This window comes from Thunnus maccoyii, chromosome 11 (genome assembly GCF_910596095.1).
Source record: "Thunnus maccoyii chromosome 11, fThuMac1.1, whole genome shotgun sequence".
In the NCBI taxonomy this organism is placed as follows: domain Eukaryota; kingdom Metazoa; phylum Chordata; class Actinopteri; order Scombriformes; family Scombridae; genus Thunnus; species Thunnus maccoyii.
The window spans coordinates 22,629,780-22,642,941 of record NC_056543.1 but is presented as its reverse complement, the minus strand read 5'-3'; the positions used below and the strand labels follow the sequence as shown (position 1 = coordinate 22,642,941).

Sequence of the window (13,162 nt, the reverse complement as noted above, 5' to 3'; positions counted from 1 at the left end):
CATCCTTTACAATTACAGGTGAGATCTGTCAGCAACAAATAACAGGATGAGGAGAGTTATTATCTGTTCGTACACCTGGATTCATCTCTTCTTTTAGGGGGATGGTGTTTGTGAATTTACCCGTCCACCCACGCATATCAGGCTGTCAAGGCAGAGGTGAGTCCAGGCCAGGACAGACACTTTACTTGTTTGACTAATTCCAATCCTGAAATTAGGTTACAGCGGACGCTTTTGTAATGGACACATTTGTTTTGTAAGTGGCATAGTTTCCGAGTTAAATCCATGCATGTGTGTTAGTCAACACATTGACTCGAGGGCAATGATTAACTCAGCCTGCAGCAGTGAATTTGGGTTTCCTGTGGAGTCACAGTACCAAACCTCATGCAAAATAAGATAACAGGCCTGAAAGTGGAACATTAATACTGTTTGACCCAGATCAAGATTTCCCAGGACTTTTAGTGTTGTGTGGCAATTTGATTGCAATTTTTGGGGGGTGGGGGGTTAACACAAATCAAGATGTGAACTGAAATGTTATAGGCCTTAAGGCAGCTCCTATATTTTTACTTAGTCATTAGATCCTGTCTTATAGGCTTGTATCAAAATCCGGTTTTAATCAAGTTTTAATCCAAAATAAATGTGTGTGTAATCAAATTACCACAAACGGACACTCAACAAACCTTAGGAGGAGTATTATTCCATCAGAGGAATTCTGGGTTAAGCTTGGAAGTTCATCCTTGACCTTGGAAACAGCAGTTGTATCACATAATCTTCCCCAGCAGATGGAGTTTCCCAGTTGTCAACATGGATGACAAGTCCATTAGGACAGATTCACAATTTGTCTTGAAACAACAGTCAGGTGCCCACATGAACACTGAAAGAAGTTTTACTCACTGTAATTATTCCTCCTGCTCTTACTGATTATTAAAAGATTCCTTTGAAATGTGCTTTCAGTTCAAGTGATGGGAGCCAAAATCCATAGTGTGTCCACACAGTCAATTTGTGCAAAAACAGTTTTTCTGAAGCTTATGAGGCTTCAGCAGTCTGAGTTAGTCATATCAAGTGGATATCTGCCACATTTACAGTCTTTTTAGCATCAAATTTCCTCTTTGTGTTTCCTCAGACTGTTTCCCTGTTGAGCTGCAGTGGAAGTAAAGTAACAAAAATAAGGACTTTGGCACTAAAAAGACTGTAATGTTGAAAGATATCTACTTAATGACTTGACTAATTTGGACAGCTGAAGCTTCATATTAGCTTCACATAAACTTTTAATCACATTTTTGCACAGAAGGAGGTTTATGGATTTTGGCTCCCATCTTAAGTAATTGTTAGTGTATTATGAAGGGATCTTCTAATGGCTGGTATGAACAGGAAGAATGATTGTGGCAAGAAAAACCTATTTCAATGTTCATTTGGGCATCTGACTGTTGTTTTAAGACAGACTTAAAAAATGATGAGCCCATCCTTTAAGGTGCACAGTGAATTGGAGATTTGAACATCTATATATCGATTACAACTTGGCAAACTACATCTGCTGAGGAATATCATGTCATACAATGGAAAGCTCCAAAACAGCTTCTTAAAATGAGATTGACAGTGTTTGAAATCACTCCCTCGTTCACTCATGCGCTACTTTCTATACAAATATACTCACTAGTGTATAGTGAGCACTAAAGTTAGATTTTGGACACTTAGTGTTGCACAAGCATCAATTTTGCATCTGTAAAACGCAGAGCATTGCATTTTTGGATTCCCAAAATGCATAGTGTAAGCTACGTTCGGTGGACGCTACTTTTTTGTTCCACTGTGGAAATTTTGAGGGGTAGCCTAATATTTAGAACATAAATTTCCCACTCAGAATTCAGACGTGAAATGGAAGACAGTAAATAAGGTGTACTTTGTCAAATGTATTATATCATGATAAAACTGAGCTGACTTCTGAATTTGTTTCAGGAAAAATATAATAACGTTTCTGTGTGTCTATCATGTGCAATGTACAAACCTGATGGATACTTGAAGGCAACATAGTACAAAAAGAATGAGGAGTTGGGGGGTCTGTATGGGGCCCACAGGTCAAGTTTGCCCCCAGGCCCTGCTAACAGATTAATCTGGCTCTGGTGAGGAGAAGAGGGAGTGAACAACTGTGGCTGTCATATTTTACAACAAACAAGGGAACTAAACCATAAATTAAATGCTTCATGGACTGGGTTCAGTGTAACTTCTCATACAGTAAATCTAATCTGAACTCTGCGATCCATTACTTTGGCCTCTTAATCACGTGACATTATTTTTCTCCTCACTTCCGCAAACAAGCGTCAGAGCAGCTCAGTGTGATAGCTTCATCAACCCGTCACCGACCCGTGTGCCCCGGTGTGAAACCGTCAGATAGACCCGTTAACTACAGCAGACACACATCTAAACTACAGCAGACACACACCTTTTTAACAGGTGGGTTTAATGGAAACACTGACAGTATTCTTCTGTGGCTTTGGAAGCTGTTTGAAAGCTGTTTTCTCCCGGGCTAAATTGCTAACTGTAGCCAGTTAAATAAACAAAGTTAGCTCAGATTAGAGCGACTTTCCACACGGATCAGTCTAGTACCAGCTCCGCTCACTGTGTTGTGTCAGCTGGACAGTTTGCTGAATAATGCATTTGTAACAATAGGCAACATTAGCCAGCCAGCTAACTGGTATTATATGTTGTTGTTGGTTTAGAAATGTAGTTTCAACACATTAACCACATAAAGTCCAATTCCTCAGAAATCCTTAAGCCTTCTGGGTTCATAAGCTGTTTTCACCAGCAGCAACAGTTTCAGTGAGCCAGAGGCAGTGGAAGTAATTGAGTACATTTACTTATGTACAATTTTAAGGTACTTTATTTGAGTATTTCCATTTGATGCTACTTAATACTTCCACTCCACTACACTTCAGAGGGAAATGTTGTATTTTCTACTCCACTACATTTATTTGACAGCTTTAGTTACTTTTCAGATGAAGATTTGACACAATGGATAATATAATAAGCTTTTAAAATACAACACATTGTTAAAGATGAAACCAGTGGTTTCCAACCTTTTTAGCTTGCAAAAAGATCTATGAGTTGTTAACAGCTCCACCAAATAGTGATTTTTCTCTCTAAACTTCTCACGTGTCATTTCAGTAAATGTTCAAATGATCCAATATTTCACCAAAAATCAAAGATTAGAGAAAAAGTCCAAAAACTGAAAACTCAAAATCATCTCACGACTCCTCAGATTTACCCGGTGACCCTTTGGAGGGGCCTGATCCCTAGGTTGGGAACCACTGGACTAAACTAGCTAACTGTATATAAAATAGTTCAGTAGTAGCATGTAGGGTAGACCAATACTGATATTTCAAAGTAAAAACAAATAATAAAATGTTGACATCTACCGCCCCTCTCAGCCAGTATTTGTTTATTTAAATGTACACTTATAACCAGAGTGCGACTAGACTATATGGCAATAAGGGCTGCAACTATCAGTTATTTTCATTATTGATTAATCTTACACTGATTATTGTCTCAATCAATTGTTTTGTCTAAAAAATGGCAGAAAATAGTGACAAATCCCCGTTGTATTATCCCACATCCCAAAGTAACATTTTCAAATTGCTTGTTTTGTCCGACCAAAGTTCAAACCATTCTGTTAACCATTGTTATATCAGTGAATGTTTGACATTCGTATTGGAGAAATGACTGAAATGTTTATTCAGCTATCAAAATAATGCCAACAGTTTGTGAGATGTTCTCTGGTGTAACAGAGTAATAACAGAGCTCTTGCAGCAGTTACACAAGTTACTCTCATGGGATACTAGGGTGTAGTTGCACCCTTCCCTTACTACAGACTAGGGCTGGGTATACTTTTTGATACCTTCATTTGGGGAATATAAACACGTCTTTCACAAAATCTTTTTTTTCTCAATGTTGTCTAAACATAATTAGCCGTACAGGGACTTTAAACTGGTAAAATCTTAGATTTAAATAATGAATTATCTGATTAGAGAATAAGCATAAGATTAAGTAAAGATGCTGATGCTTGTTTTCAGTACTTGACAGTAAGTCAATACTCATCCAGTCCTGCTACAACTCTGGAACTGCTGGGCTTCCTGACACTTCACACATATGCCAGTTTATGTTTGTGAATGATCAATTCCTTCACTTATCCACTTATGATGAATGTTTTACAATCAGTCATGTATCACAGAATTTGGCTCTGTTGTTACTATAGCCAACATGTCATGAGTTACAAACAAGTGTTCTGGACAAACTATGTAAAAATTACAACTCACTTTTTCAGCATTATGGAAATAACATCTACATCTATTTCAATTTGGATTTAGTCTTAAGAATAATCCTAAATTTTGTCTAAAAATATCAATTTCCTGGTGACTCTTAATTGGGTTAGGAAATGTCTTGAACACTCGTAAATATGCATAGTACTTACTTGAACTTGTGAGAAAAAAAGCACAAAAACATGATTTTTAGAATTTTGACACACCTAAGACCATAATTTTACTTTGAGCAGGCTTATACATACCGGCCCTGATCCCTTGGCTCCAATGTTGCACCACATGACCCAACTTCTCTCTAATCTCTTTAGCAAGGTCATGCATGGGTTTAACATTTTTCTTACTATACTGAACATCATTGTATGGTTGTAAAGCCTGTTTATGCCAAAATATTTAAACATTTAACAGTTTTAAAAAGTCAGAATGCTTTGACTTTGCTATAACATGTTTTTTTCCCTCCAAGGTTAATACCTGTGTCATTATGCCAGTGACTGAAGGTAGGCTGACAAATGTTGAATGCTCCCTGACTTGTGACACATGTCCATGTGTGTATATTTTCTCAGGTTTTGCAGCACTGGCAACCTTGCTCGCCCAGACTCTCCCCCTGCCCCTGTCCCCTGCCCTGCCTTTGGTTTGAGGGTCACCCTCAAACCCCCTCACCCCTCCACCCTCGCTGCAGACTCACAGCGAGCGCATCATGGTGGATGTAACCAAATGGCCCCTCTTCAGCCTGATGGGGCCGCAAGAGCTCGCCTCTATCCGGAGAGCGTGTGTGTTTGGAACGTCTGCTAATGAGGCCATCTACATCACCAGTGATGATGAGGTGAGAGGTCAGAGGGAGAACGGGGTTGTGATTCAGGGAAAGTCATGTTGCCCTTGTTAGTGAACATAGTGGAGCATTTAGCAGTTAAAGAGCCAGATTTTTCCCTCAAAACAGACTAAAAGGAGAGTGAACACTGGACTTCTGTTTGTCAGATACCCAGAAACACAAATCTACATGAATGCTAATTTTGCTCTGTGACTGCTTGATGTGTTAATAGGCTTCTGATTGCTAACAGTTTGTCAAAACAATTTTACAAAGAAGTTACAAGGTAAAAATATGTCAGTGTGTTTCAGCTTGTTCTGCTGCCCCCAAGTGGCCAAAAACTGATTTATACAGCTTTAAGGAAGCTCCAATAAAACAGATTTGAATGTTGACTCCCAAAAAGAATTTATTTCAGATTCTTTGTTGGGCTGGAAAAATCTTGGATCTTTGACTTGAAATGATTTATTTGGAACATGGTCAGTAGCTGTGTGGGCTGAAACATCCGTCCATGTTTGAGTAGGTAGAAAATAAACTCTTGGCCAGTGCTCCTGTCCTTTGTCACCTCTCTGTATCAATGCTGTTTTTTGGACTGAGTTGTGTGTGGGTGAAGGAAGGGAGGGTAAGAGGGAGGGTCGGTGGCATGAGAGCTGCACCTGCAGCTCTTATCAGCACTGCCCACTGGTGTTGAAGTTTGTGTGCCTGGAATGTGACCGATCACCTACTCGGCAGCCTGGAGCTGCTGTCTCTGCTTAGCCCTGCTTATCACTGATCCACATTACATGTCCCTCATCTCTCCACACACAGGTGTATGTGTTTGGGTTAAACTGCAGTAACTGCCTGGGAACCGGTGACAGCCAGAGCACCATTGTACCCAAGAAGCTGGACTTCCTGAGCGGGAGAAAAGTGGTCAGCCTGAGCTACGGCAGTGGACCCCACATCCTGCTGGCCACTGAGGGTAGCTGCAGAAAAACATGTGATCCTCCTTTTCGCAGTCGGATTAAAAAGTGCTGCAGAGTGACTCATCTTTTTGCCTTTTCAGACGGAGAGCTTTTTGCCTGGGGACATAACGGTTATAGCCAACTGGGAAATGGAACAACCAACCAAGGAGTAACTCCGGTGCTTGTGTCTGCCAACCTGCTCAATAAGAAGGTCACAGAGGTGGCCTGCGGCTCTCACCACTCAATGGCTCTGACTGACACAGGAGAAGTGAGTGTCTGGGGTAAAAAAAAAAAAAAAAAAAGTTACTTTTAGAGCAGAGTTATAACATGCAGCAGTATGGAAGCCTGTGTGAAACCTTTCTAATCGAACAGGTGACTCAGCTTTGGTTGAAGGCAGTGCTTACTCATACAGACCATTACAGGGCATTAAATCCAATCACAGCAGTAGTTTATCCCCCTGAGCTGAAAACTGGAAAAACTGAGCTCAACAATAAGGAATCTGTTGTGCTTCAAAGTTTTTCAACCACACTCCGCTTCTAGTGAGCTGTACAATGAGGTTACTTGTGGTACCCTGCTGGTTCCCAGACAACAACATTCAGTTCTCAGTGTGTTTGAAATGCACAAAAAGGGGAATCTTGAGTAATATAACTGAGATGTGTTCATTGTTAAGATCCCGTGTATTATGATATGACACTCTTCTGATCTTCAGTAATGATAGAACATAAAACATCTTTAATACATTCATTAGTAGCACTAAAAACATTGCACTACCCTCTCATCATGAAGCACACAAAGGAATGCTTGTAGCAGTCTAGCTTTTACTCCAGGTTGCTATTTTTGATTTATTTATTTTACTAGAAGGTATCAGCTTGAATTTGGAGCAGAGCTTGAAAAGAACAGTCTGAGAGATTGTTGCCTTTTTTTGTTATGTTTAAAAAATCTGAGAATCATAAAATTCCCTGTTTTAAAAGAACTGATACATCATTTGAATGTTTCCGCTCACTTCTTACTTTTATCTCCCTGTCTGCCAGGTGTACGCCTGGGGCTACAACAACTGTGGTCAGGTGGGCTCCGGCTCCACGGCGAACCAGCCCACACCCCGCCGAGTGTCCAGCTGCCTGCAGAACAAGGTGGCCGTCAGCATCATCTGTGGTCAGACCTCGTCTCTGGCAGTGGTGGACAACGGAGAGGTGATTGGCTTATTCTTCCTGGAGCTGTAAACACAGTGTTATCCATCTCCGACCGCCTCAACAGTTATATTCTCCTCATGTTTCTTCAGGTGTACGGTTGGGGTTATAATGGGAACGGACAACTTGGACTTGGGAATAACGGGAACCAGCTCACTCCCTGTCGACTCATGGCTCTGCAGGGTTTATGTGTACAACAGGTGAGTAGTTACAAAACTAAAATCCTGACATGTACAGTATACACCGACTCATCACATCTTATTTAGAATCTCTCATCTTTTATTTGTGAGTCTGCTATGAAGGATGAAGATGACGTTTAATTGTTGAGACATTTCTTCATAATTCTTGCAACTCCTGTAACACATTTCTCAGATTTTAAATTGATTGATACATATGTGGATATTCTGTACAAACTCCATCATTCACGTACTCAAATGTGTTGCCATAAAATGCCCTCGTGGAAAGAGAGACAAAAAGAGTCTGCTCTTGAACATTTTAAGAAAAACTTCATACAATGTCAAAACACCTGCAGTGGCTGTCATATTGACGTTTAATGATTCATCCTTTGCACAATAAATGTTGCTGAATTAATTTAGCCTTATCTTAAACATGTAGTGGGGTAAATACATTCACCCCTAATGTACACACATGTAGTTTTATAAATACTAATTTTAGTTAGTGGTGAGGCAGTTTGTTTCAGCGCAGATCTTTTTTTTTTACTTTAATTAATCAAAGTTTTAATTTAATTTTGATAATTTACCTTTGAGTTTACTTCCAGTTCATTATATCAGTGCAATGTGAACCCAACTGTGTGTAGTTCAGCTCTGTAAATTTCTTTCTTTGTTGTAAACCTTGACATGAAATAATTCAATTTTTCATTTTTCAAGACTTGGGGCAAATTTCCAATGAAATTACTCAAATATGTAATAAATAAACTGCCCAATGTGATGTTCTTTACATAGATGGTGTTCAGTATACAGAGATGCTGTATCCCAGTAGTTTATCCATGATAAATTACATAAAATAATCAAAACTGTCATCAGTCATTTTCTGTAGAAAATTTTATTCATTAATTGTCTTTTTTCATGCTGAAGTTAGAAGAATATTGGAAACTAAAAGGACCAAAGTTAATGATTTTTTATGTAAAAGTAAACATGCGGGTTTGCAAGGTGAACTAAATATACAGTGTAATTTTTATTCAGAGTCAAATGGACCTTTGAAAATACTTAAACTTATCTTAAGCTCATGTCTAATGTTTTTTTAAACACTTCAGATTGTCTCTGGTTATGCCCACTCCCTGGCACTAACAGACGAAGGGTTGCTCTACGCTTGGGGCGCCAACACATACGGACAACTGGGCACCGGCACCAAGAGCAACCAGCTGAGCCCAGTTCAGATAATGACTGAGAAAGAAAGGTGAGAGAAACCATCACATGCACAACACATGCAGTCAATCGTCTCCTCACCGTCCCACGCTGCACGCTGACTGACTTCTCCTCTCTTGCTTCTTTGACAGAATTGTAGAGATCGCTGCCTGTCACTCCACACATACGTCAGCTGCTAAGACCCAGAGTGGTCAGGTGTACATGTGGGGCCAGTGCAGGGGCCAGTCTATAGTACTGCCTCACCTTACACACTTTACCTGCACTGACGATGTCTTTGCATGCTTCGCCACCCCGTCAGTGATGTGGAGGCTTCTTTCCATGGGTAAGATAAGGGGCTCTTCTGCGTCGTGATGATGTCATAATTCAGTGACTGCATCAGTGGTTTCACATGTTTAACCCCTTGACCACAAATCATGTTTATGTCACTGATGACCACTTTTCAACACATAACTTAAGTTATTAGATCACAGTAAGTTTTTAAATTCCAGGAAACGACAGTTCATGCAGATATTCTATGAAAGTCAACATGCAGGGACTTAAAACATTAATCCTTTACGCAGTTGCAAACATTAATTATTTTGAGAGAGTCTGTGTGTGAGTTTTTCCCTGAACGCACCACCAAAGAAGAGTTTTTTTTAAAGCCGTCTGTGTTCATAACTCTTATCTAAAGAAATTAAATCAAAATTATGAAAACCAGTTGTTACCAAGAGGGCATGAAATAAGTCTAAAACCTTCATGGGTCTGTTATTTCCTAATACGTTTCCTGAAAAGAAGTATGTAAATTGGTACTAGTTATGGGACAAGAATAACAAAGTTCTTCTCCATTCTGAGCTTGTTATTTTCATTAGTTATTTGAGTTTAAAAGCAGTTGTTGATTTCCAGAGGAAATTACTCCATTTAAAACTAAGTAAATGTTTATTCATCATTTTTAAAAATTAATTTGAAGTATTATTCTCTATATATGTTGGTTATGCTAGATTAGCATTTTAATGGAACTAATTAATTGGCGGTGTACCATTCCAACATTTTCTATTCTTTATCTATAATTAGTGCTGCATTTCATACATCTTTCCTCAACAATTTATTCAGAATTTTCACTCCTAAAATAAAGCCTGACCAAAAAAAAAAAAAAAAACAACAAAAAACTACAAGAAAACTGAGCTGCGGGTGTGTTTTGTCTCTCCAGACCATGACGACTTCTTGACTGTGGCTCAGTCTCTGAAGAAAGAGTTTGACAACCCAGAGACAGCTGACCTCAAGTTCTGCGTTGATGGCAAATATATCTATGTCCACAAAGCAGTTCTCAAAATCAGGTCAGGGGGTTTCACCTTACTGCTGTCAGCAGCAGTTTAATTTATGATACCATAAAAAAGAAATGATTAACGTTTTTTCTAACAGCTTTATCTATTATAAAACAAACTGTTGTGCAGGTGTGAACACTTCAGATCCATGTTCCAGTCCCACTGGAATGAAGATATGAAGGAGGTGATCGAGATAGATCAGTTCTCCTACTCGGTGTACCGCTCCTTCCTAGAGTTCCTCTACACAGACAACGTGGAGTTGCCTCCTGAGGATGCTATTGGTTAGAACCACACATGTGTCACAGCCTGATCTTTTGTCTGTGTGTTGTTCCTGCCTACAGTGTTTTTGTCTGTGCCTGTTTTCTCTCAGGTCTGCTGGACCTGGCCACATCATACTGTGAGAACAGGCTGAAACGTCTGTGTCAGCACATTATAAAGAGGGGAATCACCGTTGAAAATGCCTTCACTCTGCTGTCTGCAGCTGTGCGCTATGATGCAGAGGTCAGTCTTCACTACCAGTCTACCAAATATCATCTGATTGTACTGTATGTATATAATGTAGAATGCTGTATTAACCTTTGAAATATTGAAATACATAGCTAAAACAGCCATTCCAGGGTAAAATTAGGACAAAAAATGTCACAACATCTTTGTTTTCCTTTTGCCTTTTTGTAATAAAACCATAAACTAGGTAACACAAACAATGACCATAAAAAGCCTGCAACTGGTCATTTAAACATGGCAATGAGGACAGTAACAAATGAAATGCTAAGAGATGCTACAAGTTATCATCCCACAACGTTTTCCCATTCAAGTCCACAAAATCCTTTTAGACTCCAGTTGAAAAGGGTCCCATATTTTGTATAATTGAAATGGTTTAATGCCTCTGTAAATTACTTGTCCTGGAAACCAAAAAGGAGAAATTAATATATTAAATTCTTTGATTTCGTGATGTTGCCACCTAGTTTAGCATTAGTTAAAGGAAATACCATTCCATCATCCGCTTATGTAGCTGGAGTCATTATTTCGATACATCAGATCAAATCTTGAATAAAGTGGTAACGGCGTGTTCTATCATAGGAAGAGCAGATGGTCACACTGAGTCCGATAGCATCCCGCTACACAACACAGGAGCCACAGACTCTGAACAACAACCCACTAACGTCATTTAGCAGCTAGCAACACACTGTCTGCCCACGACTTGTAGCTACGGCAGTTTGTTTACTTTGTCAAACAAACATACCTCTGACATACCAAAAGACAAAAAGGAGCATTTCTGATATTTCCCCAGATCTTTTCTCTTTGTTTTCATCACACAAAACAATTAATAATAGATTTAAAAACATGTTAACATTATTTTGCAAAGAGGGATGATTAAATGTGATGAATGGGGATGAATTTGAGAGTAGTTTGATCCACTGTGTTAAAACAAAAACATACATCCACTCTAAACTCAACCTTGGAAGAATTTAGAGACAGAATCTCCAGGATACAGGCAAATTTGACCAGAGCGGGAGTTAGTATTTTGTTTTATTTCCTTTGTTAAAAAACATCTGACCAAAATAAAGAACCGTTTGCGTACTTGTACTCTCTCTTCCCTTTATCATTTAGGACCTGGAAGAGTTCTGCTTTAAGTTCTGCGTGAATCACCTGACCGAGGTGACCCAGACCGCTGCTTTCTGGCAGATCGACGGCGACCTGCTCAAAGATTTCATATGTCGAGCCAGCCGCTGCGGAGCCTTCAAGAACTGACCTCAGCCCGTGGTGATCATGGGAACGGATGCAGAGGATGCTGTGGGCCTCCAAGTGGGAGTGACTTCTCCAACTACGTCATCACCCCCCGCTCGGCTCCCGGCAGCTTCGTTGACGGATGGTTAAACAGGTGGAAAACTTAAGATTATCACCGTCGCACATCAAATCGTTCATTCATCTCATTCCAGACTAGCAACAGTGTGTCCATCACGTGAGCTGTACATACTGAACTTACAAGGCTCAGGTGACAGGTAATAGCATCATTCAACTGTCCAGCTACAGTTGTCGTTCGCCACAGTGCCTGACTGCCTGTTAACTTACATACATTGTGGAAAACAAGAGCAGGAACGGGAATAAGTTGTTGTTTCTTTTTGAATTTGAAAGCCAGTCGCCTGATATCACTTTACTTTTTCTATTATTCTGTTTAATTGACCAAGTTACATCAGTGTTGCACTTATTTGACATATTTTGAATTTTTTTTCCTCTTTATTAGAAGACTGAATCTTAAGTCTGGATGTGCCATCTGGATTCATTGTATTCAGGTATGAAGCTCTTTGCACTTGTAGATGTCAGGACAGGATGAGTCATTTACAGACGAGACGCTGTCAAGAGTACAGACTTCTGACTCGATTGAGTCTGTATAAGCTAAATGCCACTCAGGGATTGATTATCAGTCCTCGTGGCTTCCACACCTGCGATCACAGTGAGATCTTCCGTCTTGGTTGTAAGATGTGATAAAGATGGGAGCTCAGGTTACACGTGAGATTCAGTCTTAAAACTGTTACAGGTGTGAAAATGATCATTTGTGGTCTACAGTTTTGAAGTCCGTAGGTTGGATAGCGTTATTTTGTGCAGATACAGCTCCGTAACATTTAAAAAAAAAAAAAAAAAGCTTATTTAGTGTTTTTATTTTCTACCGCACAAAACAAGTCAGTCGGTTTAAACTAGCAGTTAAACTTGCCTAAATGCTATTTATGGAGCCAGTACAAATCACTTTAAGGCATTTGGCCGTACGTCGTGTGGGCCTGCACTTGAGATTTTTACGGACACTTTGTCATCCGCATGACACATTTATTGTCTGTTGAAAAGAATATTTTACAGTATTAACATTTATAAAGTTAAGTGACATCTGCACTACTGCTGTGATGATTTTCAAGAATATATTTGCTCATTTCTATGCAAGACCTTTTTTCTCGGAAGAACAATTTTAAACTAATTCAGAATCATTAATCGTGTCTGTTAATTGATACAGAGTATTATGAAGTGCCATTTTCTGACCTCTTGCAAGCAAATGAATAAAAAGACTCTGATCTGCTTGTTTTCTTTACACACAAATGTTTTTTCTGTATCCATGAAAATATTGCAGTAAACCAACATGAACATGAGGATTTGCGTGTATCATGGTAATATTATAAAGGTACAAGTACAAGCACATGGAGTTTCAAAGGTGATTTAGACAAGGAAAAGATTGAATGCACCTCTATGGTCTG

At 39.4% G+C, this 13,162-nt stretch overlaps 1 protein-coding gene across 1 annotated transcript; it reads left to right on the top strand.

The window, feature by feature from the left end:
- The first annotated feature begins 2,314 nt into the window (after nucleotides 1-2,314).
- On the top strand, nucleotides 2,315-13,037 carry LOC121906519 (RCC1 and BTB domain-containing protein 1-like). Its single transcript, XM_042425407.1, has 12 exons — nucleotides 2,315-2,445; nucleotides 4,868-5,127; nucleotides 5,914-6,064; nucleotides 6,149-6,315; nucleotides 7,079-7,237; nucleotides 7,327-7,434; nucleotides 8,508-8,650; nucleotides 8,751-8,941; nucleotides 9,806-9,932; nucleotides 10,050-10,201; nucleotides 10,291-10,421; nucleotides 11,532-13,037. Exons 2-12 carry the CDS (start codon nucleotides 5,002-5,004, stop codon nucleotides 11,670-11,672), a joined length of 1,596 nt encoding a protein of 531 aa, XP_042281341.1. The 5' UTR covers nucleotides 2,315-2,445; nucleotides 4,868-5,001; the 3' UTR covers nucleotides 11,673-13,037.
- The last annotated feature ends 125 nt before the right edge of the window (nucleotides 13,038-13,162 follow it).